The sequence below is a fragment of the Babylonia areolata genome, chromosome 12, assembly GCF_041734735.1.
Source record: "Babylonia areolata isolate BAREFJ2019XMU chromosome 12, ASM4173473v1, whole genome shotgun sequence".
Lineage (NCBI taxonomy): Eukaryota > Metazoa > Mollusca > Gastropoda > Neogastropoda > Buccinidae > Babylonia > Babylonia areolata.
Window position 1 is genome coordinate 4,100,472 of NC_134887.1, and position 24,265 is coordinate 4,124,736.

A 24,265-nucleotide genomic window follows, 5' to 3' on the forward strand; every position below is an offset into this window, starting at 1 on the left:
TGTGTGTGTGTGTGTGTGTGTGTGTTTGCTTGTTTTGTCTGTTTCTCTATTTCCTGAGTCTCCCTACTCTTGTCCTTTGGCCCCTTTTTTTTTTTCTTTTTTTCCCAAACCTGATTTCTGTTTGTCAGTCCATGCCCACATTTTCCACTGTTTTTGTCCATGAATTGAAAATGAAACCTGTTCATTGTGTGTGTGTGTGTGTGTGTGTGTGTGTGTGTGTGTGTGTGTGTGATTTCCAGAAGAATACTCAAGACATGAAGGCAAAGCATTTCACTTTTTACGGTCGAAAAAAAAAAAATTCAAGAGAAGTTAAAGAGATCGGGAAATCTCATCATGATCAAAATCACTGAAAACCAACACAACAACCACCAAAATGCAAAACGAAAAAACAATAACCTCTGTGTAGACAAACAGATTGCAAAGAAAAAAGACAGACAGGTGCTTTGTACCCAACTGAGGTAGATGGCGAAAACTGCAAGGGAAGGAATGTTTTGAAAGTGAGAAAAAAAAATCTCAAAATTCTGCAAGCATTTCATGCAGAAGTCTCTGTGCTTGTATTTCATGTAGTTTCAATATGATACCAGCATTTCATGTAGATAAGTTTCTGCAAAATGCCAGCATACGTTTCATGTAGAAATTATTCTGTGTTAGCATTTCATGTGGATGTTTTTTTCTGTACTAGCATTTCATGTTGAAGTTTCTACATGTATATAACACCTGCATTTCACTTAGAAGTTTATCTGTGCCAGCATTTCATGTAGAAATCTATCTATACCAGCATTTCATGTAGAAATCTGTATATAATACCAGCATTGTATGCAGAAGTTTCTCTTTTCCAGCATTTTATGCATAAGTTTCCGTACACCAGCATTGTATGTAGAAGTGTCTATAATACCAGCATTGTATGTAGAAGTTTCTATAATACCAGCATTTACTAATAATAACAACAATAATAATAATAATGGATACTTATATAGCACACTATCCAGAAATCTGCTCCAGGTGCTTTACAAAAACGCTTTTGTTAACATAAAACATTACATCAATGTTATATACACACACCAAAATGTGACTACACACACACACACACACACACACACACACACACACACACACTGCATAATACATTTTAACATACATGTGTATCTAACAGCTACCCCAACACATATGCACACATAGGCAGGCACAAACTTACATAAACACATGTACACACTATACACATTCATATACATGCATGTATACACACATAGTCAAGCACAGCTAATGCAGAGGAAGTGGACCTGCCACAATTGAACTTATTGCTGAGGGAAAAGGTGAGTTTTGAGACGGGATTTAAAAGATGCGAGGGAATCAGAATGACGGAGGTTATCAGGGAGCTTGTTCCACGTCTTTGGTGATTGAAAAGAAAACAATCTGTGTCCATAGGTCTTACTTCTGACGTGAGGTATCCTGAGAGGTCGAGTATCAGAGGAAGAACGGAGTTGATGAGACGGGGTATAGATATGGAGGAGTTCAGAAAGATACTTGAGGCCAGATCTGTTGATTGCAGAAAAGGTCAGAGTGGATAGCTTATAGTCTAGCCTATAAAAACGGGCAACCAGTGGAGAGACTGAAGGAGAGGAGAAACATGGTCAAATTTAGAAGCTCTGCAAATGAGTCTGGCAGCATTATTCTGAATTCGTTGGAGTCTGTCTAATAGATATTTGGGAAGGCTGGCCAAAAGAGAGTTGCAGTAATCCAATCTTGAGAGAACCAGAGAGCATACAAGTGTCTTGGTTGCATCAGTTGAGAGATAGTCATGGATAGAGCTGATTCTATGAAGTTCCAAATAGGCAGTTTTACAGATATTCGAAATGTGCTGTTGGAAGGAAAGAGACTGGTCTAGGATTACACCAAGACTGCGAACAGAAGGAGAAAGTGAAACAGGTGTGCTGTTGATCAGAACAGAGTCAGGAAAGGAAGGATGTTGACGAAACTTCTTTGGACAGGTTATCATAAATTCAGTCTTATCGTCATTTAGTTGCAGCTTGTTGAGAGTCATCCAGTCCTTTAGGCCAGCAATGCACTCCCATGTTTGAGTCACCAGTGCATCAAATTCAGCTGTGGAAGCCGACTGATAAAGTTGTGTGTCATCAGCAAAGCTGTCATGTGACATGCATGTTGACTGATGACATCCGACACAGGAGCCGCATACAGCACGAAAAGAACAGGACCTAGGACGGACCCCTGTGGGACACCATATTTTAAGGCAGATACACTAGAGTATCAACCATTTACACACACCATCTGTGTACGATATTACAGGTAAGATGTGATCAGTGCTAGTGCAGTGTCACGAATACCAAAGGAAGTTTTAAGTCTGTTCAAGAGGATAGAGTGGTCGTTAGTGTCAGAAGCTGCTGACAAGTCAAAGAGAGGGAGAACAGATATCTTATCCTCAACAAATCCTGAAAGCAAATCATTCACTATTCTAAGAAGGGCTGTTTCGCAACTATGACCACGTCTATAAGCTGACTGATAGGAATTAAGTAAACCATTTTGTTCCAGATGAGCTAAGAGCTGTGACAATATGATCTTTTCTAGAAGTTTTGATAGAAATAACAGATTAGAGGCAGGTTGATAATTTTTCAGACAATTAAGATCCAAAGATGGTTTCTTGATGAGTGGACGTACAGCAGATTTGAAGCTTTCGGGGAAACAACCAGACAGTAAGGAAGAATTGATGACATGAGTAATATGTGGCAGTAGAACATCAATACATTCAACCAACAAAGAAGATGGGACAGGGTCAAGCTCACTGGATTTCGGACAAGCGCTCATTTCATGTAGATGTGTCTATAATACCCACATTTCACGTAGAAGTGTCTAGAATACCCGCCTTTCATGTAGACGTTTCTATAATGCCAGCATTTCATGTAGAAGTTTATCTGTATCAGCATTTCATGCAGAAGTTTCTTTGTATCAGCATTTCAGGTAGAAGTTTCTATGTAATACCAGCATTTCATTTAGAAGTCATCAATACTACTTTTTACTAACATTTCATGCAGAAGTATGAGTATCAGCATTTCATGTGGAAGTTTCTATTTAATACCAGCATTGCATGCAGAGGTTTTTATTTAATACCAGCATTTCACACAGGAGTAACTATGTAATACCAGCATTTCATGCAGACATTTCTCTTTACCAGCATTTCATGCAGATGTTTCTACGAAATGCCAACATTTCATGTAGAATTTTCTGTATACCAGCTTATCTATATAATACCAGCATTTCATGCAGAAGTTTCTATAAAATACCAGGTTTTTATGCAGAAGTTTCTCTGTACCAGCATTTCATGCAGAAGTTATCTATAAAATACCAGCATTTCATGCAGAAGTTATCTGTGAAATACCAGTATTTCTTGTAGAAGTTTTTGCTGTACTAACATTTCATGCAGCAGCAGTTTCTCCATACCAGCATTTCATGCTAACGGTTTCTCCATACCAGCATTTCATGCTGCAGCAGTTTCTCCATACCAGCATTTCATGCTAACGGTTTCTCCGTGGTCTTCTGCCTCAGGAAGGGATCTGAACCAGGGCAAGGTCTGGTCCACCACCAGCACCACCCCCACCACCACCGGGCCCCAGTCCACCAGCGCCAACAGCGGGGGTTCACCGTCACAGCGGTTGCCGTTGCCGTGGGAGGGGAGGTATGTAGGGGACGAGGAGGGCCAGGAGAACTTTCTGGTCAACCCTGATGACTACCTGTCCCCGGCGCCCCACGCTGGTAAAGTCTCCCCGGAAGTGGCCGCCGCTGGGCTGCGTACTCTCTCTCAGGTGTGTGGCCATTTGTAGAGATCTTGATCTGTTGGTAAAGTCATGTACTCTGTCACAGTCACAGGTGTGTGGCTGTTTGTACCTTGATCTGTTGGTAAAGTCATGTACTCTGTCACTGGTGTGTGGCCGTTTGTACCTTGATCTGTTGGTAAAGTCATGTACTCTGTCACTGGTGTGTGGCCGTTTGTACCTTGATCTATTTGATGTTGGGTGGTCTGAAGTTGTGGGTCGACTTGACCCAAGTTGTTGGTGTAATCCTCTGCAGCCCCAAAAAGAGGAGGAAGGGTTATGTTTCTTTGAATAACTGTGACAGGGGGAACGGGGGATTAGTGTGTTCTTGGGGGTTGGTTGGGGTGTATGTGTGTGTGTAACGATTTGAGTGTGTGTGAGGTTGTGTGGCAGTGTGTTTTCTTTCTTTGAGATTTTAATGTGTGTGAATGTTTGTGTGTTTTTGTGTGTGTGTTGGTGTGTGCGAGTTCATGCAACTGTAACATTGTGTGGCTCTGTGTGTTTGTGAGTGTTGTGTTCGTGTGTGTGTGTGTGTGTGTGTGTGCGCGCGCGCGCTTGAGCACAGTATGCATACTTAAGTGTGCATGTATGTGTGTGGGGGTTAGTGTTGAGGTTGTGGGCAGAGTGTGTTTTCTTTCTTTAGTGTCATTTCGTGTGTGTATGTGAGTGTGTGGTGTGCATACTTATGTTTGCATGTGCATTTGTGCCTGTGGGTGTATTTTAGTTTGTTGTATATGTGTACAAGTGTGCATTTGTATGTGTGCATATTACGCTTGTGCCACTTTTTTATCCTTCAACATGAAGATTGATTTTTATTTTTCACATTTTACAATTAAAAGAGATTATAAAAGCACATCCTTTTCACGGTCTTGGGCACAACACTCGCAAGCCTCTGGTGCCTTGACAGAACATCTGCTGCAGACGCATGCCAGGTAGAAACATGAAATGGTGGATTTGTTGTTTTTTAATGTACTTTTCATGATCCTTTTTCCAGGCAAAATCCACGGGAGAAAAACATAGAAAAAGATTTCGTGAAGTATGCTTTATTTTTCAGATCCTTCACAAAAAGGTACAATATGCATTTAGATACAAGACCAGTTAGTATCTCTGCCTTCCTTTTAATTTGTACTTATTTTTCTTATTTATTTAATTTTTTTTTTAGATATTTAATTTTCAGAGTTCTCTTAGGTAGTAGATTTCTTGATGTTAAGATGGCCCAGAACTGGGTAAGTGTGAGGAAAATGTGATGACTACTGTCTATGGAGGCTGCATTTTACACCGGTTATTGGTGAGACAGAGGTGGTCATACAGTCCTGACAGATAAAACTGCTTATCCTGATATTTCAGTTCTAAAATGATGATTCTCCTTCTGCATCTTAACATGTGGGATTAAGCTTGCACGACTGTTTTTACCATGTCATTTAGGCAACCATACTCCCCGTTTTTGGGGTGTGTATGCTGAATATATTCTTGCTTCTAAAATCCACTGAACGCTGACAAGGATTATGGGACATTGAATATGCACATTTGATGTTCTGTGTGCATGTATATGCGCATGAGTAGGGTTCAGGCACTAGCAGGTCTGCACACCTGTTGACTTAGGACATTGGAAAAACCTCCACAAGGTGCCACGACTGGGATTGAAACCCAGGACCCTGGGATCGAAAGCCCAGTGTTTTAACCACGCTGGCTGTTGCACCAGTCTGATGTGGTGATGGATCACACCTTACCCAACCATTTCAATGCAGAGGTGATGACGAAACACTTGTGTCGACACCAGGTATCCATCAACACCTCCGCCATCGCCAGACACCTGCGCAAGCTCAAGGGAGGCAAGCGGCGTGTTGCCAAGACAACGGTGACCTCCACGGCGCTCACCACCCCCAGAACCATGCCCACGGAGACCCCCCCATCGTCCTCCTCTCCCAGTGCCCGCCCAGTGGCCTCCCCTGCCACCAGCCCCTCCACAGGGGAGGGGGAGGGGGAGGGACCTGGCGACAGCAGCTTTGAGACTGTGGCTGAGGCCTTGAGGCTGCAGTGGTCGGTCATTGGTGGGTTCATCTTATTTTTTTTTTTTCTTTCTTTCTTTCGTTCTTTCCGTTAATCCATTGGCTGCTGAACTTGGGTGTAAAGAGAACAGTGTGGTGTGAGTTTGAAGAGGTGGTGCCACTTTTTGTGTATATTTCAACGGTGTTGTTGATCTTATTGATTAAAAGTGATATAATCCCAAGAGGATGAATGAAACAGTAAATTTTGTAGAACGGTATTTATAAGACGTAATGATCACCTTGTGTCAGAATTCTTGGAAGATATTTAATTATACTCTTACAGCTGGACAAATGTGCCGCTTCAGTTACATATTAGATTGGAGATTACACACATGGGTGATGTATAAAACTACTGTTATTCTCTGGCCAGAATGAAAACCATGACTTGTGTTTGATTCACTGCATGCTCTGTTTCCCAGGTAACGCCAATGTGACGCCAGCCTCACCGGAAGAGGTGGCCAGAATAGTGGCGGAAGCTGAAAAACGGCTGCGAGGGGAATCGGTCGCCAGCAGCGTAGGAGAGGCAGCTGTCCCCCATCTGGCGTTGCCCGGTGACCCTGCTGTGTCTGACCTTCCGTCTGTGGGGTCTGTGTCGTCTCTCTCGTCACTGTCATCATCGACTACCAACGACAACGGCGTCACAGGGATGGACGCCCACCTGGGTCGTGTATCGGATCCTGGTGAAGGCGCCCCCCCGGCAGAACTCATTCGAGTCCCTGCCACGTCCATCACGAAAGAAGTGGAGAAAACATCATGGTTTCAGTCCAGGGACAGGGCTGGTCTTTCGGCAGTGCAACAGCAGCTGCCAGACAGTGGACAGGACTCCTCCAGGACTGGTCCTGACTCCAGGAGAGGGGCTGGTGGAGGCACGGCTGTGGACAGTGGTTCCCGGTCCAGTGGTGTGGGGAGGAAGGGTGGTGGGGGATCTGAACACACTGGGAACGGCCTGACCGGGGTAGAGAGAAGTGCGCCCACTGCCGCCACTGGGCCGGATGGTGAACCCAGCACTGTGCCTTTAGGGTCAGGGGTTGTGCCCCCCACCTCTGACCTCTGTTTCCAGTCGCCTCCTGCAGGGTCCATGCCTTACACTTCCCCTCCCACCAGCACGCAGAGCACAGCCCTGCCGGAAAGGGCTCCTCTGCCACAGCAGCAGAAAGGTCTCCACCAGCGTGCAAGCTCTCATTCACAGCAGCAAGACGGTGAGCAGCAAGCACCGTCGCCACGACGACCCCTTCAGGACGCTTCCCCACAGCCGCCTGTGTCATCGTCCTTTGTGTCGGGTGTCTCTTCCCAGCAGGCTCCCTCGTCCTCGCCCACACCCCCACAGTCGGCGTCACCTCACGCGTCATCTCAACAAACTTCTGCGCGGGGGGACTCGACCCCTGGTTCACTCATCCCCGCCTCGCCCCTGCCCTCGTTCGACCCCAGCCTTTCACCCCTTCCCCAGATCGGCCCGCTGTTCCCCAAGAAGGCTGCAGCCATACCATGGAGGCAGACAGGGGGCGAGGGTGAGGGTAGGAGTGAGGGTAGTGGGGGTGGGGGTGGTATGCGGGGGAGGGAGGTGGAGGAGCTGCTGCGAGAGAAGCTGAAGCTGGAGGGGCAGCTGGAGGTGCTGCAGGAGGAGGCTCAGGCCACACTGCAGGACAGGGCCCAGCTACACGCACAGGTGGGTGTGGGGGGGTCAGCGTGTGGGTGTTTTTCAGTGTGTGTGTGTGTTGCACTGTGTGTGTGTGTCAGTGTGTGTGGGTGTGGTGGTGGTCTTCAGTTTTACTCCAGTCACCCATCACCCACACTCACATTCCCACGAGCCTGGGACAGTAGCACTATCTGAGTTATGACAAGTATTTTTTAAAGAGATATTTGGGTATATATACATAAGGATGTGAAACCTGTCACAGATTGTCAATTGTTCAGGAGAGAACGCAGAATTGTTCAGGAGAGAACGCAAGCTTGTGCATGTTGGGCTGCATGGATGTGGGAGGAGGCTAGGAGGAGGAGAGAGCAGGGCAGCACATCTCCTGTTGTATTTGTGACAGGGATACTAGAGACAGAACCAGTTGTTTGTACAATTGGAACTTTCTTCTTTTCAGAGAGCAGGGCAGCACATCTCCTGTTGTGTTTGTGACAGGGATACTAGAGACAGAACCAGTTGTTTGTACAATTGGAACTTTCTTCTTCTCAAGTCAAACGCCAACTTTATTTGTAGTTAACAACTTTCCTCTAAAAACACAAACAGGAAATCTTTCCAGTAAAGCTGTTTAGTATTTCAGTTCTGCATGCAGACAATTGCTTTTGCTTATTCATGAATTGAACAAAACAGACTTTACTATTACAGTTTTTTCCCCCCATCTATGAGTTGAATAAACAGGCTTTCAAACAAACAACAGTGTCTACAATTGCTCACCTGAAACAGAACCAGTTGGTTGAACTCTTTCTTCTTTTCAGGTCAAACACCAACTGATTGACAGGTGTCTTTCTGTCCTGCTCAGCAGCGCGCTGATTATGTTGAAATGCCCTTCTGCATTTTCCATGTGAATTCAAAGTATGCACACACACACGCACGCACGCACGCACGCAAACACTCTCTCTCTCTTGAGCAGCCACACACACGCAAACACACACACACACAAACAAGATATGGATAATTTGTTTATGAATGCTGAAAATTAGGAAAATTTGCTTATGAATGCTGTTACAATTTATTACATTAATTGATTAATTAATTGTGCATTTTTCATTCATTCATTCATTTACCATTGCACTTGTTTCTTATAAACCTTAAGGTTTCATGACAGTAAAATCTGTTCTATTCTATTCACACACACTCGCTCTCTCACTCTCTCTTTCTCTCTTTTTTCTTCATAATATGATGTTTGTATCAGGATTATGTACATGTGCATGTTTAAATGTGTATGTGAATGTCATGTCCTTATTTCTACATCTCTTTGTTACTTTGTGGATGTTTTGATTCATTTTCATTTTCATCTTCCGTCGCATTTATAGCCGATGATTGGCTCTTGCGACGTTTGCATCCAGATCCAGATCCAGATTTTCTATTTGCCCTGAGGGCTGGATGAAAAAAAGCACATGTATGCTTATTCCACTTCCCTCAATAAAAAACTTCGTTCGTTCGTTAGTTCTCTCTCTCACAAGCAGCCTCTCACCCACAAACATGCACACGCACACACACACACACACACACACGCACACACATGCACACACACACACACACACACACACACCGTTCGTAAGTTTTCACTGCCGATTTTAAAACATTTTCTAACACAGCTTGCCTGTCCATCTGTCTTGTCAGCTGGCGTCCTTGCAGCTCAAGCTGAGGTCAGGTCAGCAGAAAGCGGATGATGCAGAGAAGGCAAACTTGCGAGCAGAGCTGGAGCGACTGCGAGCGACTCGCTTGGACCATGAGCGGGAGGCGCTGGAGGTGCAGCACATGTTGGAGGAGAAACTGGAAGAGCTCAAAGTGGTCACTGAGGACCTGTTCCAGTCACAGGACACTGTGGATAAATTACAGGTTGGGGTCTTTGTAGTGTGCTTTGTGTTGGTCAGTGGGCGTGTGTGTGTGTGTGTACATGTGTGTGTATGTGTGTGCATGGTGTGTCTGTGTTGAGTGTGTGTGTGTGCAGGTGTGATGTGCATGTGAATGTGTGTGGAGTGTGTGTGTGTGTGTGTGTGTGGAGTTTGAGTGTGGATGTATGTAATGTGTATGTGTGTGTGATTGACGTTTCATGTGAACAAGAACAGCAGTGGTTGCGTTACAGAGGGGAAAATGTTAAGTTGGATTCATTTTTAAAAACCATTTATTATAAACTTGATTTTTGTTTTGTTTTGACCATCCCATCACCACCATCCTGAACCCCACCCATCCCCCCATCCCTCCACGCCTTTCTTCCATTTGAAGAATCTCCCTTTTACAACCACTGTTCAAGTTCAACTCATTTTGAAAGTTTTGTGAATGTTTCAAGAACAGTTTTCTCTTGCATCTGTCAGTTAGAGGGTGGGAAAATCACATTCAGAACAGTAATACTTACGGCAGGAAAAAGAAAAAGAAAAAAAAAGGTGGTGCTCACACTAGTGATGTGCTTTCCGTGGGCAGAACAGCCTTAATTTCCTACATTGTGATGTAATACAATATAATACAATATAGAGAGATGTTTCAGTTTCAGTTCCTCTCGGAGGAGTGACTGTGTTCAGACAAATCTAAACACACTACACCACATCTGTTAGGCAGATACCTGACAGTAGTATAACCAACGCGCTTGTCAGGCCTTGAGTGCTTGCATATATATATATTTTTTTTTTTTTTGCACCTGTCAGGGTGGATTTCTGTTACAGAATTTTGCCAGAGGACAACGCTTTTATTGCCATGGGTTCTTTTTCAGTGGGCAAAGTGCGTGCTGCACACGGGACCTTGGTTTATCAATTCATCCAAATGACAAGACACCTGGTTTGATTTTCCTGTCAAACTTTGGAAAAAGGGATTTGAAGCTGGACCCTCACTGACACTGTATAGGCAGAGAAGCTTCTTAACCACTGAAACCCACAGCTGTGGTTCTTGTCAGGTGAGGATGAAGGAGCTGAGGGACGACCTCCAGTCAAGGGAGGCCACCGTTCAAGCGCTGAAGAGCAAAATTGCTGAGCTGTACGTGGAAGTGCAGACCACTCTGCAGAGCAAGATGGAGGCCGACTCGGACGCTCGCATGGCTCGCAACGACCTGGTGTCCCTGGTGAAGGCGAAGGAGTGGTACCAGGAGCAGCTGAGCACGGCTCATGAGGTGCGAGCCAAACTGCAGTCGCAGCTGACTCAGCTCCAGGCTCAGACAGTTTCCCAGGTACGTGGAGGTGTGTGGAAGGAAGGTGTGTCAGTACGAAGTGTGGAAAACCCCAGAGACAAAAAAACAGAGGTAATATTACTCTGCTCCAAGCTTCTGTACATTCTGAATTTATATATATATATATTCTTGAAATTTGCTTTCCCACATATGTATCAGGTAAGAGGTCACGTGTTTCCCAAATCTTCAGAGTGGAGTTGATCAGTCTAAATCTTTTTTTTTTTTTTTTAATGAGGTTGTGCCATGTTAATTCACATGCCACAGATTAGTGGGTTTTGATAATTATCTCTGTACATGTTTGTACAATATCTTAAGTTATCTAATGTATGTTTAACTCACAGTCTGTCACATTACAAAGGTAAAGAGGATCATCATGCGAAAATGTGCAACAACTGCAATATTTTTTTTATTAAAAAAAAAAAAAGAAAGAAAAGAAATCCAAGACATTGTCATTCATGCTGTTCCTTGCAGAACATTGTTTGACCCACCTGTCATTGTCATCATTCATGCTGTTCCTTGCAGAACATTGTTTGACCCACCTGTCATTGTCGTCATTCATGCTGTTCCTTGCAGAACATTGTTTGACCCACCTGTCATTGTCATTCATGCTGTTCCTTGCAGAACATTGTTTGACCCACCTGTCATTGTCGTCATTCATGCTGTTCCTTGCAGAACATTGTTTGACCCACCTGTCATTGTCATTCATGCTGTTCCTTGCAGAACATTGTTTGACCCACCTGTCATTGTCATCATTCATGCTGTTCCTTGCAGAACATTGTTTGACCCACCTGTCATTGTCGTCATTCATGCTGTTCCTTGCAGAACATTGTTTGACCCACCTGTCATTGTCATTCATGCTGTTCCTTGCAGAACATTGTTTGACCCACCTCTCATTGTCGAATTGACAAAGGTTTTACAGAGAGAGGAAACAGGCAGACATTTATCTTGGTTCTACAGACATGGAAACCAAAAAGAATCCTTAAAATTTCAAACCAGTCTTGACTGTGGAGAAACTACCACATCTAACAGATCCTAAAATTTGGTGACCTTTCTGAAAATGTGGTGAAATACTCAGAAAAAAACCCCTATTTCAGGTCTTGGAATACTGGCAGTGGAGTCATTAACAAATGTGTGGCAGATTGCTGTTCTGATATTGACAGTGTATGTACAGTCCATTGGGAAACCGTTTAATTTGGCAGAAATGTTTTTGTCGCTGACTGGTTGATCAAGAAATGGAATGTATCATGGTATAAAAACAAGGGGTTTCATTCTGCCATTCTTGCATGAACTATTTTTGTACCTTGGTGAAACAGACCAGTGTGGCTAAGTTTGATGTACGGTTATTGAAATGACAAGTATACAGGTGATCAGCCCTGAAATGACAGGTGATCAGCCCTGAAATGACAGGTGATCAACCCTGAAATGACAGGTGTTCAGCCCTGAAATGACAGGTGATCAGCCCTGAAATGACAGGTGATCAGCCCTGAAATGACAGGTGATCAGCCCTGAAATGACAGGTGATCAGCCCTGAAATGACAGGTGATCAGCCCTGAAATGACAGGTGATCAGCCCTGAAATGACAGGTGATCAGCCCTGATCAGCCCTGAAATGACAGGTGATCAGCCCTGAGGTGATCAGCCCTGAAATGATAGGTGATCAGCCCTGAAATGACAGGTGATCAGCCCTGAGGTGATCGGCCCTGAAATGACAGGTGTTCAGCCCTGAAATGACAGGTGATCAGCCCTGAAATGACAGGTGATCAGCCCTGAGGTGATCAGCCCTGAAATGATAGGTGATCGGCCCTGAAATGACAGGTGTTCAGCCCTGATATGATAGGTGATCAGCCCTGAGGTGATCAGCCCTGAAATGACAGGTGATCAGCCCTGATCAGCCCTGAAATGACAGGTGATCAGCCCTGAGGTGATCAGCCCTGAAATGATAGGTGATCAGCCCTGAAATGACAGGTGATCAGCCCTGATCAGCCCTGAAATGACAGGTGATCAGCCCTGAGGTGATCGGCCCTGAAATGACAGGTGTTCAGCCCTGAAATGACAGGTGATCAGCCCTGAAATGACAGGTGTTCACCCGAACACCCTGAAATGACAGGTGATCAGCCCTGAAATGACAGGTGTTCAGCCCTGAAATGACAGGTGTTCAGCCCTGAGGTGATCAGCCCTGAAATGACAGGTGATCAGCCGTGAAATGACAGGTGTTCAGCCCTGAGGTGTTCAGCCCTGAAATGACAGGTGATCAGCCCTGAAATGATAGGTGTTCAGCCCTGAGGTATTCAGCCCTGAAATGATAGGTGATCAGCCCTGAAATGACAGGTGTTCACCCGAACACCCTGAAATGACAGGTGATCAGCCCTGAAATGATAGGTGTTCAGCCCTGAAATGACAGGTGATCAGCCCTGAAATGACAGGTGATCAGCCCTGAAATGACAGGTGTTCACCCGAACACCCTGAAATGACAGGTGATCAGCCCTGAAATGATAGGTGTTCAGCCCTGAAATGACAGGTGATCAGCCCTGAAATGACAGGTGATCAGCCCTGAAATGATAGGTGTTCAGCCCTTAGGTGGTCAGCCCTGAAATGATAGGTGATCAGCCCTGAAATGACAGGTGATCAGCCCTGAGGTGATCAGCCCTGAAATGACAGGTGATCAGCCCTGAAATGATAGGTGATCAGCCCTGAGGTGATCAGCCCTGAAATGACAGGTGTTCAGCCCTGAGGTGATCAGCCCTGAAATGACAGGTGATCAGCCCTGAGGTGATCAGCCCTGAAATGACAGGTGATCAGCCCTGAAATGACAGGTGATCAGCCCTGAAATGATAGGTGTTCAGCCCTGAGGTGATCAGCCCTGAAATGACAGGTGATCAGCCCTGAGGTGATCAGCCCTGAAATGACAGGTGATCAGCCCTGAGGTGATCAGCCCTGAAATGATAGGTGTTCAGCCCTAAAATGATAGGTGATCAGCCCTGAGGTGATAAGCCCTGAAATGATAGGTGATCAGCCCTGAAATGACAGGTGTTCAGCCCTGAAATGACAGGTGTTCAGCCCTGATATGACAGGTGTTCAGCCCTGAGGTGATCAGCCCTGAAATGATAGGTGATCAGCCCTGAAATGATAGGTGATCAGCCCTGAGGTGATCAGCCCTGAAATGATAGGTGTTCAGCCCTGAAATGACAGGTGTTCAGCCCTGAAATGACAGGTGTTCAGCCCTGAAATGACAGGTGTTCAGCCCTGAAATGACAGGTGTTCAGCCCTGAAATGCCCTGAAATGACAGGTGTTCAGCCCTGAAATGACAGGTGTTCAGCCCTGAAATGACAGGTGTTCAGCCCTGAAATGCCCTGAAATGACAGGTGTTCAGCCCTGAAATGACAGGTGTTCAGCCCTGAAATGACAGGTGTTCAGCCCTGAAATGACAGGTGTTCAGCCCTGAAATGCCTCCTTTGTGGGTTGGCAGGCTCAAACTGTCCGTGTGATTTGTGTCTTACCCAGGGTTCCATCGTGGAGAGACTGAAGCTGGAGAGCGGACGCCTACGGCAGCAGCTGCGGGAGAGCCAGGAGAGGGCGCTGCGAGAGAAGGAGCAGCTGGCACGCCACCTGGAGGCCATTCAGCACGACATGATGGAGCGGGAGGCGGCCTTCCAGGAGATCCAGCGGGAGAGGCTGATGATTGAGGACACCTTCAACACACAGGTCAGTAACAACACCAACAACAAGAAGAGGCTGTTAAACCCTTTCACTTCCAGAACTATTTGTGATTTTTTTGCAAAATAATCACCAGCCTCTCAGCAACAACAAATCACAAAAATTGAAATTATGCTTAAAAGTATGCGTTATCTCTGCTTTCTCTCACTACAGTGACACAGACTGTGGTTTCAGTAAAGGAAGAAAGAAAGTAAAGAAATAAAGTATTGCAGTGAAGTAAACTGTAAAGCAAAGTGAACCAGAGTGCTGTCTCTCATTGTAGTGACATAGTGAATTTGGTTTCAGTGAAATAAAGTAATGTAAAGCAGTTGAGTAAGCTGTAACATAAAGCAGAGTGCTATCTCTCACAGCTAACACCACAACACAGTGACTGTGGTTTCAGTAAAGTGAAGTAACGTAAAGCAAAGTGCTGCCTCTCACTACTAACACCACAACACAACACAACACAGTGACTGTGGTTTCAGTAAAGTGAAGTGACGTAAAGCAAAGAGCTGTCTCTCACTACTAACACCACAACACAGTGACTGTGGTTTCAGTAAAGTGAAGTGACGTAAAGCAAAGTACTGCCTCTCACTACTAACACCACAACACAACACAACACAGTGACTGTGGTTTCAGTAAAGTGAAGTGACATAAAGCAGAGCACTGCCTCTCACTACTAACACCACAACACAACACAACACAGTGACTGTGGTTTCAGTAAAGTGAAGTGACATAAAGCAGAGCACTGCCTCTCACTACTAACACCACAACACAGTGACTGTGGTTTCAGTAAAGTGAAGTGACATAAACTGTAAAGTACTGCCTCTCACTGTTAACAGCACAACACAACACAGTGACTGTGGTTTCAGTAAAGTGAAGTGACGTCAGCTGTAAAGTACTGTCTCTCACTGCTAACACCACAACACAGTGACTGTGGTTTCAGTAAAGTGAAGTGACATAAACTGTAAAGTACTGCCTCTCACTGTTAACAGCACAACACAGTGACTGTGCTTTCAGTAAAGTGAAGTGACGTCAGCTGTAAAGTACTATCTCTCACTGCTAACACCACAACACAGTGACTGTGGTTTCAGTAAAGTGAAGTGACGTCAGCTGTAAAGTACTATCTCTCACTGCTAACACCACAACACAGTGACTGTGGGCGTGTGATGTTGCTGTGTACAGGTGACGACAGCAGAGGAGGAGAAGAACCGGCTGAGCAGCCTGCTGCAGCTGACCACAGACCTGGAGGGCCAGGTGGAGCAGGCCCAGGCCCACAGCAGGAAGAGGCAGGAGCAGGTCCTGGCCCTGGAGACACAGCGCATGGACCTCCTCAAGAGGGCCGCCCTGCTGCAGGAGGGGCTGCAGGAGAAGGAGCACCTGCTGGAGGAGGTGAGGGGTGGGGTGTGGGTGAGGGGGTTTGGAGGGGAATAGGTGGGTGGGTTGGGTGTGGGTGTGTATGGATGTATTTTGGTGGTGGTAGGTGTGGTGTGGGTTGGTTTCGGCGGATGTGTTGTGGTGTGGGTGTGTGTGGTGTGGTGTGGGTTGGTTTCGGCGGATGTGTTGTGGTGTGGGTGTGTGTGGTGTGGTGTGGGTTGGGGTGGTTTTGGTGTGGGGTGGGTAGGAGGGTATGGTGTGGGTTGGATGTGGATGGGTGTGGTGTGGGTTGGTGTGGTGTGGTGTGGGTGTGGCAGGTATTGTGTTGGTGGATATGTAGAGGTGAAGGGGTGTGAGTGGAGAGGAGGGGTGGGGGAAGGGAAGGGGGAGGGGGATTTGTGGGTGCAGGGTATGTGTGGAAGTGTGTTTGAGTGTGTGTTTGTAGTTGTTGTTTTTTGGGGGAGGGGGGTGGGGGGGTTCTGAGCGGGGAATGTGTGTGTATGTAGAGTGACAGACGTGGACACAGACATGGACACAGAAACAGACATGGACACAGAAACAGACAGGGACACAGACATTGACACAGGGATACAGACAGGGACACAGACATGGACACAGAAACAGACAGGGACACAGAAACAGACAGGGACACAGACATGGACACAGACACAGACAGGGACACAGAAACAGACATGGACACAGACAGGGACACAGACATGGACACAGGGATACAGACAGGGACACAGAAACAGACAGGGACACAGACATGGACACAGAAACAGACAGGGACACAGACATGGACACAGAAACAGACAGGGACACAGGGATACAGACATGGACACAGAAACAGACAGGGACACAGACATGGACACAGAAACAGACAGGGACACAGACAGGGACACAGACAGGGACACAGAAACAGACAGGGACACAAACACAGACAGGGACACAGACAGGGACACAGACATGGACACAGAAGCAGACAGGGACACAAACACAGACAGGGACACAGACATGGACACAGAAACAGACATGGACACAGACGGACACAGAAACAGACATGGACACAGACGGACACAGAAACAGACAGGGACACAGAAACAGACAGGGACACAGACAGGGACACAGAAACAGACATGGACACAGACAGGGACACAGACAGGGACACAGAAACAGACAGGGACACAGACAGGGACACAGAAACAGACAGGGACACAGACAGGGACACAGAAACAGACAACAACACCGCCGCAGACCCTGACCCTGACGGTGACTGTGGTGCAGGCGCAGCAGAAGCTGATCGAGGTGGAGTCCCAGGTGGAGGCCTTCCGCAGCACACTGGCCGCCAGGGACACAGAGCTGGCCAGGCTGAGGGAAGACAAGGCCAGCACCGAGATTGCCCTCAAGGCCGCCCTGCAGGAGAAGGAGTCTGTGGATAGGGCTCTGGGCATCCTCAAGGGAGACATGGGCAAGGTGAGGTGTGATCTGAAGTATTGCAAAACAGGTTCAAGACCCTGTACGTTTTATGGTCATTGAGGCGGTGAATTCATGTCCATGCCATTTATCAGTGGTATGAGCTGAAGTTTGTCCATGCCTTTTATTGGTGGTATGAGTTGAAGTTTGTCCATGCCTTTTATTGGTGGTATGAGCTGAAGTTTGTCCATGCCATTTATCAGTGGTATGAGCTGAAGTTTGTCCATGCCTTTTATTGGTGGTATGAGTTGAAGTTTTGAAAAAAAAAAGGTTCAGGATCCTGTATTGTTTTATGGTCATTGAGGCGATGAATTCATGTCCTTGTCTGTTATTGGTGGTATGAGCTGAAGTTTTGAAAAAGAGGTTCAAGATCATGTAACATTCTATGGTCATTTAAGCGGTGAAATCATGTCCATGTCTTTTATTGGTGGTATGAGTTGAAGTTATTGGGAAAAAAAAACATTCATGATTCTGTAATGTTTTATAGTCATTGAGGCTGTGAATTCATGTCCATGCCTTTTATTGGTGGTATCATTTGAAGTTTGAAAAAAAAAATTCAAGATTCCGTAATATGTTATGGTCATTGAGGCGGTGAGTTCGTGTTGGCTGTGTCAAGGGCTGGGCATCAGGAAGGCCTGGGGAGTAATCTTCTCCTTCTGCTGTTTTAGCCCACATGGTTGAACAGCTCATGTGTTTGTGTCAACAGTTAGACAGGAAAAAGGGGGGGAGGAAAGGAATTGATGGAATTTTGACACGATGTGTGCATGGGGGTAGATGTTGAAGAATGATGTGTGCATGGGGGTAGATGTTGAAGAATGATGTGATGTTATGAATTTACACATGAACAGTGTAGGTATTTGAGATTGAGGCAGTGAGGAGATAGGCAGAGGACAGAAAGAGGTACACTGTTATGATTTTGTATGTGAAATCTTTAGGTATTTGAAGAGGATGCCTGTCGTTGTAATTTATTTATGAAATATTAGAATGGTTTAATGTAATGATTGTATGTAAAATGTTTATCATATTTGAGAAAGATTTGTCATTGAAACAGGATGGTATTTTAGGAGGATGTGTAATGTTGTAATTTTGTTTCACATAAACATGTATTTAATGTTAGAATTCATAAATGAAATATGCAGATGCCAGAATATTAAGCTGTGGAAATGAAAGAAAGGAGTATGGGATGAGGAACATGTATGTCAGTATAAAGGGAGCACTGAAAAACAACAAACAGAAAAGAACAAAAAGGGAAAAAAGAACAAGGAAGTCATTCCTAAGAACATTTTGAAGTCAGTTCAAGGGGAAACACATAAAAACCGTACTTATTGTAAATGAGAAAATAGAATATAGGTCAGCAGCTTTTTACAGCACAATATCAGCTTTTACTGACACAGCAAAGCAGTACCTTCTTCTTCTTCGTTCATTGGCTGCAACTCCCATGTTCATTTGTATGTACACGAGTGGGCTTTTTCCTGTATTTTACCCTTTTTACCCCGCCATTTAGGCAGCCATACTCCGTTTCCAGGAGTCAAGTGGTTCCAAAGACAGACAGACACAGCCTCCCCCTTTGTTTGTGGGCAGGTGGAGAAGAGCTTTAAACAGATGCGACAAGAACTGGGCACACGTGTGACGGAGCTTGAAGCTGCCCAGACCCAGCAGAAAGCTGCTCGCGATGAGCTGGACCGCGTTGCTCACGAGCTGGACATCAAGACCCGCAGCGTGGACACTCTGACTCAGAGCTTCCAGGAGCAGGTGGCGGTGATTGAGCAGCTGCGAGCAGAGAAAGACAGCACTGAGCAGCAGCTGGCAGCCGTCCAACAGCAGCTGCAGCAGGTGAGGAGGGAGCGTTGAGGAAGGACAGAATGTGAACCGCTGCCTGTTTGTAGTGAAGACAGGGTGCTTACCCACATGGCTTAACTCACTACTCCCACTTACCTCCCCTCACTTTCCCACAGACGACCCATATGTATGTTAAGAAATAAAATCGCCAAAAACAGATCTCGGAATATATGAACTGAAAACTTCAGAACTGATCTGTAACATTACAAGTCAGTTGGGGACAAATATAAAACTTCCTCCCTTTTTATGCCATCGTACGGTGAGATGATGAAAGTATCCATATTTTTTGTTCAAAATTTGCACACACTGATGACTTGTAAATGTATCCAGGAAAGCACAAAGAGTTTGAAACAGATTAAATTCAGAACGTTATGTAGCCATGATAGGGCCCCTTCATCTAATTCTGTTGTCTGCCTTGTGACTGACACGAAACTGGATCAGACGCTTTTGTTGACTCGCAGTGTTCACATGAACCAGTCACCGCGAAAATAACTCTCCTGCTTGCGAGCACAGCAACACATTCGAATGAGATGTTAAACCGAGGTCCTGTGTGCAGCATGCACTTAGCACACGTAAAAGAACCGATGGCAACAAAAGGGTTGTCCCTGGCAAAATTCTGTGGAAAAATCCACTTTGATAAGAAAGCAAAATAAAAAAAACTGCAGGCAGGAAAAGATACTAAAAAATGGAAATAGGGTGCCACTCCAAAAACTGTCTAAGGTCCCGATCTGAAACGTTGTAAACAATAGGACCCCGATCGAGGTTCAGTCTGGAGTGAGTTAAAGCTATCCTGTTTCGCAGGTGTGTTTTTCTAGAAAGCTCTGAATTTGTCACCTTCACCTTAAAGTATTGAACAGATGTACAGCACTTGTTCTTATGAACAACATGAAGGGAAAACTGATTGTTAGCCAGAAAGAAAGTGAAAATTATGATTGGTTAACTCATTCTACTCGAGGTACAAGTCACCTGGCACCATGGTTACTTTCTCTGTGGACCAGGTGTGGACCAGGTACAGGTATTTTTGTACCAGTACACTATTCTAATTTTGTTTATTCTTGCTAAGTACAGTTGCTGTTCTAAGCTGAATAGTTTACAGACTCTGGAAGTATGAAAATAAAGCTTTGTTAAACCAGTTAAATCAACATTTCTCCATCCATTTTTGGCTGTTTTAGTGAACCACCCTTTTTTTTTCTTTTTTTGACTCACTTGTTGACTCACTTGTGTAAACAAAGTGAGTCTATGTTTTAACCCGGTGTTCGGTTGTCTGTGTCTGTGTGTCCGTGGTAAACTTTAACATTGACATTTTCTCTGCAAATACTTTGTCAGTTGACACCAAATTAGGCATAAAAATAGGAAAAATTCAGTTCTTTCTAGTCATCTTGTTTAAAACAATATTGCACCTCTGGGATGGGCACACACACAAAAAAAAAATGAAGCCTAATTATATGCAAACTGCATTTACTGTTATATTTATATTTTTTGTATTCTCTAAACTTGGCACTTTGATCTGATATTCTGACCCAACAACAAGAACAGTCATTATTATCATTTTTTGTTCAAACAGGAACTTCTTTTGCTAAGCATGGAAGTTTTATTTATTTTGCAAACGTTTTGGTGCAGATAGAAAAAAAAGGGAAATTACTCTGTAATTAATGCTAGGGGACTTAATTCGCTTTAAACTGATCTTTCTCATCTTAAACATTACATTTTGAAATTATACACAATACATAAAAAGCTTGGATTTTTTTTTTCCAGTGTATCACAAGTGAGTCTTGAAGGCCTTGCCTCTCTTGTTTTTTTGTGTTTTTTTTCTTTTTTTTACTGCAGTGGTCTCTTGTAGTGCTGGTCCAGGGGAGATGTAGCAGGCATGTAGCTGTGGGGTAGAACAAGTTAATACATCCATGATGTGTGTGGCCTGACACTGGACGTCACCCTCTGGATAGGAAGTGGGGACTGGTCCCAAGATGTTCACCACAAGATTTAAAGGTTTCCAAGCCAGAGAGTAAATTAGATGATTATACCAAAGACATAAAAAGAAACTTTCTCCATTATTTCCATTCAGATGGGATGCCTGGGGAGGGGGGGGGGGGGGGGAGGGAGTCAGGGGAGCTAACTGGCAGCACTGAGTGAAAAGAGCCGATTGTCAAGAGGCATGACGAAAGTGAAATAAGGCATGAGCGCCCTCACCACAGCGGGGTAGGGGGTGGTGTTCACTGCAGGCCCAGGGAGCAGAACCCGTGGACCCCGCCCTGCTGACGGAGCTGCAGGAAACCAGGGCCCAGCTGGCTCAGGCCCAGGACAGGCTGCAGGTCGCCACAGCTCAGCTCCAGCAGTCCTCCACCACCACTGCCACCACTGCCGCTTCCCCCCAGCATCCTCAAGACTCCGGACCTGAAGCCAGCGTGGCAGAAAGGGACCGCTTGGCCCGACAGCTGCAGGAGGCGGACGAGGCCAGGCAGGAGGCGGAGAGGGAGAGGCAGCAGCTCCACAGCCAGCTGGCCGGTCTCCAGTCAGAGCTGGACAACAGCAAGACGGAGTTTGAGAGGAAGGTGGAGACGCACGTGGCGGAGATCCATCGGGTGGCAGAGGAGAAGCGCAGGCTGGAGACGGAGCTGGAGATGTCCCGGAGAAAGTTTGAGCTGAGCTCCGTGCAGCAGCAGGAATCCATCAACCTGGAGCTGCAGGTAAGTGGGGAGGGGGGGAATGTGGGGGTATTTTTAGAATTTTTTTTTATTGAGACATTTTGCTTTAGCACATATTCTTGAAGCACTGTGGTGGGGGTGGGCGAGGGTGGGGGTTGGGGGGGGCAAGGCATTGCACTGACGCTTGGTGCTGGAGGGGTGGAGTGTGTGTGTGTGTTTATGTGTGGGCTTGTTTTTGTATTGCTGTTAATTGGTTACATTGTAGTTGTATGGGTATATACATGCATGCACATGATGGAAATTGGCTGCTTATCTGACTGAACTCATTAGGGAACTTTAGTCATGCTGCTTATGTAGATCTGGTAAAGGGGGAAAAAAAAGACTGGCCTACCACGTACATTTGTTTTGTCGTTTTTACTTATATATATCCCGCAACCATCTTGAGGAAGCAAAATGTTTGGACAGGGAAGTGGAAAGAAAAAATATAATTGAGAAGAGTTGTGGCATTGTCACAGGAACATGTGCCCTTTCATGTCTTGATCACTTTATAAATAAAACAAAATTAAAAGTAAACAAACAAAAAGGCAATACAAGAAATACAAGCAAAGGTCCAGCCTGGTAAGCTGTAACCTTGTATCACAGTCACTTGTGGGTTGTTTCGGAAAACCGAAACTGGAGGAAAATGGAAAAAAACTTATTTATTGCCTTCTATTAAGACGATATTGTTCAAGGTATATTTGAAGATTGTAATAATAAAGAAAATACATGGAATGACACAAATGAAACCAACAAGAATTTCCGACATGATACAAGCAGTCACGGCAGGACTCAACTGCTATGCAGGTTCAGTTGCCAGTGCAACAAATACTACAAAAATTGTATTAAACAAATCGTGCTTCTGTAACCACCAGCCCTCACCCATGCACACTATACAGACAGTGACTTCAGCCACATAGTCATGTTTATATGCATTCAGATGTCAGTTGCATTGTCATAATACCAGTTCACACATGCATGGGAGCATATGCACGCACACACGCGCGCGCACACACACACACACACACAACCTGCACACGTACCCACACCCCCCTCACACACACACACACACCAACACACACCACCCACGCACCCACACACACACACCACCCACGCACCCACACACCCCAAGACCTACACACACACACACACATGCACGCACGTGTGCACGCGCACACACCCACACACAAACGCCCACCCCTACACCCACACACACCCACCCCTACATCCACACACACACACCCCACCCAGCACCCCTGAGTACAACACCTTACCCCCTCCCACCCGCCACAGAAACTGGTGAAGGAGCTGGAGAGCGCCCAGCTGCGGGGGCAGGAGGTGGAGGAGGAGCTGCAGCGGCTGCGGGGGGAGAAGGAGGGGGAGGTGGGGGCCCTGCGGGGGGAGGTGAGCCGTCTGCAGGAGGCGCTGGAGGAGTCGTCACGGCGACACAGCGAGGACAGCGCCGCACGCACCTCCCACCTGGCCCTGGAGCTGGAGAAGGAGAGGGGCAGGATCGCAGGTGATGCGTGTGTGTGTTGTGTGTTTGAGTGTGGTGGGGGGGTGAGGGTGGCTGCTGCCGTGTTGATGTTTGTGTGTGTGTGTCTTTGGGCCGTGGGTATGAGGGGAGGTAGGGGGTGTTTGTGTGTGTATGTGTGTGTGTGTCAAGTCAATAAATGATCTTTATTGAGGATGTGTGCGTGTTTGTGTGTGTGCATAGGTATTTGTGGGGTAATCCATACCGGTCTCTGGTGGGGTGTAGAAACAAAAGCATGCCCAGGGTGGAAACAGCCATACATGTAAAAGCCCACTTGTAAAATATGAGTCAGCTTGGGAGTTGCAGCCTACCATCACAGTTCCTCAAGAAAGGAATTGAAAAAAGATTGTACAAAGACATGAAAGACGGTAACTGAAATAATAACGATGTCATACACTTTGCCAGGTCTTCAGCAGAGCAACAGCACACTGAAGGAGCACATGAAACAGCTGGAAGAGGCACTGGCAGGTCGCGAGTCATCGCTCATTGAGCTGAACTCGCACTTGGAGAGCGGGAATCGTGAGCGGGAGAAAGAGCAGCAGGAATACCTGAAGCGTATCCAGGAACTGGAGGTGTCTTTGAAGAAGGAGAAGGACAGTGGTAGAGATCTCCGCAAACAGGTGTGTGTGTGTTCGTGTGTGTTTTGTTTAGTGTGATGTGTGTGTGTGGGGTGTTTGGTGTGTTTTGTGCGTGTGTGTGGTGTTTGTAGTGATTTTGTTGTTTTTGTGTGTTTGTTGTATGTGTGTGTGGAGATGGGGTGTAGGGAGGGGGGCTGTTGTAGGTGTGTGTGTGTGTGTGTGAATTTTGTTTGATGTGTAGTTAATGTGTGAGCATTTTGTATTTGTATTTCATTTTATCACAAGAGATTTCTCTGTGTGAAATTTGGGCTGCTCTCCCCAGGGAGAGCGCGTTGCTACACTACAGCACCACCCCTTTTTTGGTATTTTTT

General features: G+C 45.8%; 1 protein-coding gene across 1 annotated transcript in view; it reads left to right on the forward strand.

Moving 5' to 3' along the window:
• Window positions 1-24,265, forward strand: part of LOC143288332 (uncharacterized) — a 56,422-nt gene that overhangs the window by 13,074 nt on the left and 19,083 nt on the right. Inside the window, exons 3-14 of the mRNA XM_076596706.1 lie at window positions 3,559-3,815; window positions 5,605-5,875; window positions 6,292-7,538; window positions 9,186-9,404; window positions 10,453-10,722; window positions 14,224-14,424; window positions 15,601-15,807; window positions 17,077-17,265; window positions 18,847-19,098; window positions 21,324-21,788; window positions 23,076-23,301; window positions 23,722-23,936. Of these exons, the coding sequence (XP_076452821.1) occupies window positions 3,559-3,815; window positions 5,605-5,875; window positions 6,292-7,538; window positions 9,186-9,404; window positions 10,453-10,722; window positions 14,224-14,424; window positions 15,601-15,807; window positions 17,077-17,265; window positions 18,847-19,098; window positions 21,324-21,788; window positions 23,076-23,301; window positions 23,722-23,936 (4,019 nt within the window). The remainder of the gene's footprint in view (window positions 1-3,558; window positions 3,816-5,604; window positions 5,876-6,291; window positions 7,539-9,185; window positions 9,405-10,452; window positions 10,723-14,223; window positions 14,425-15,600; window positions 15,808-17,076; window positions 17,266-18,846; window positions 19,099-21,323; window positions 21,789-23,075; window positions 23,302-23,721; window positions 23,937-24,265) is intronic.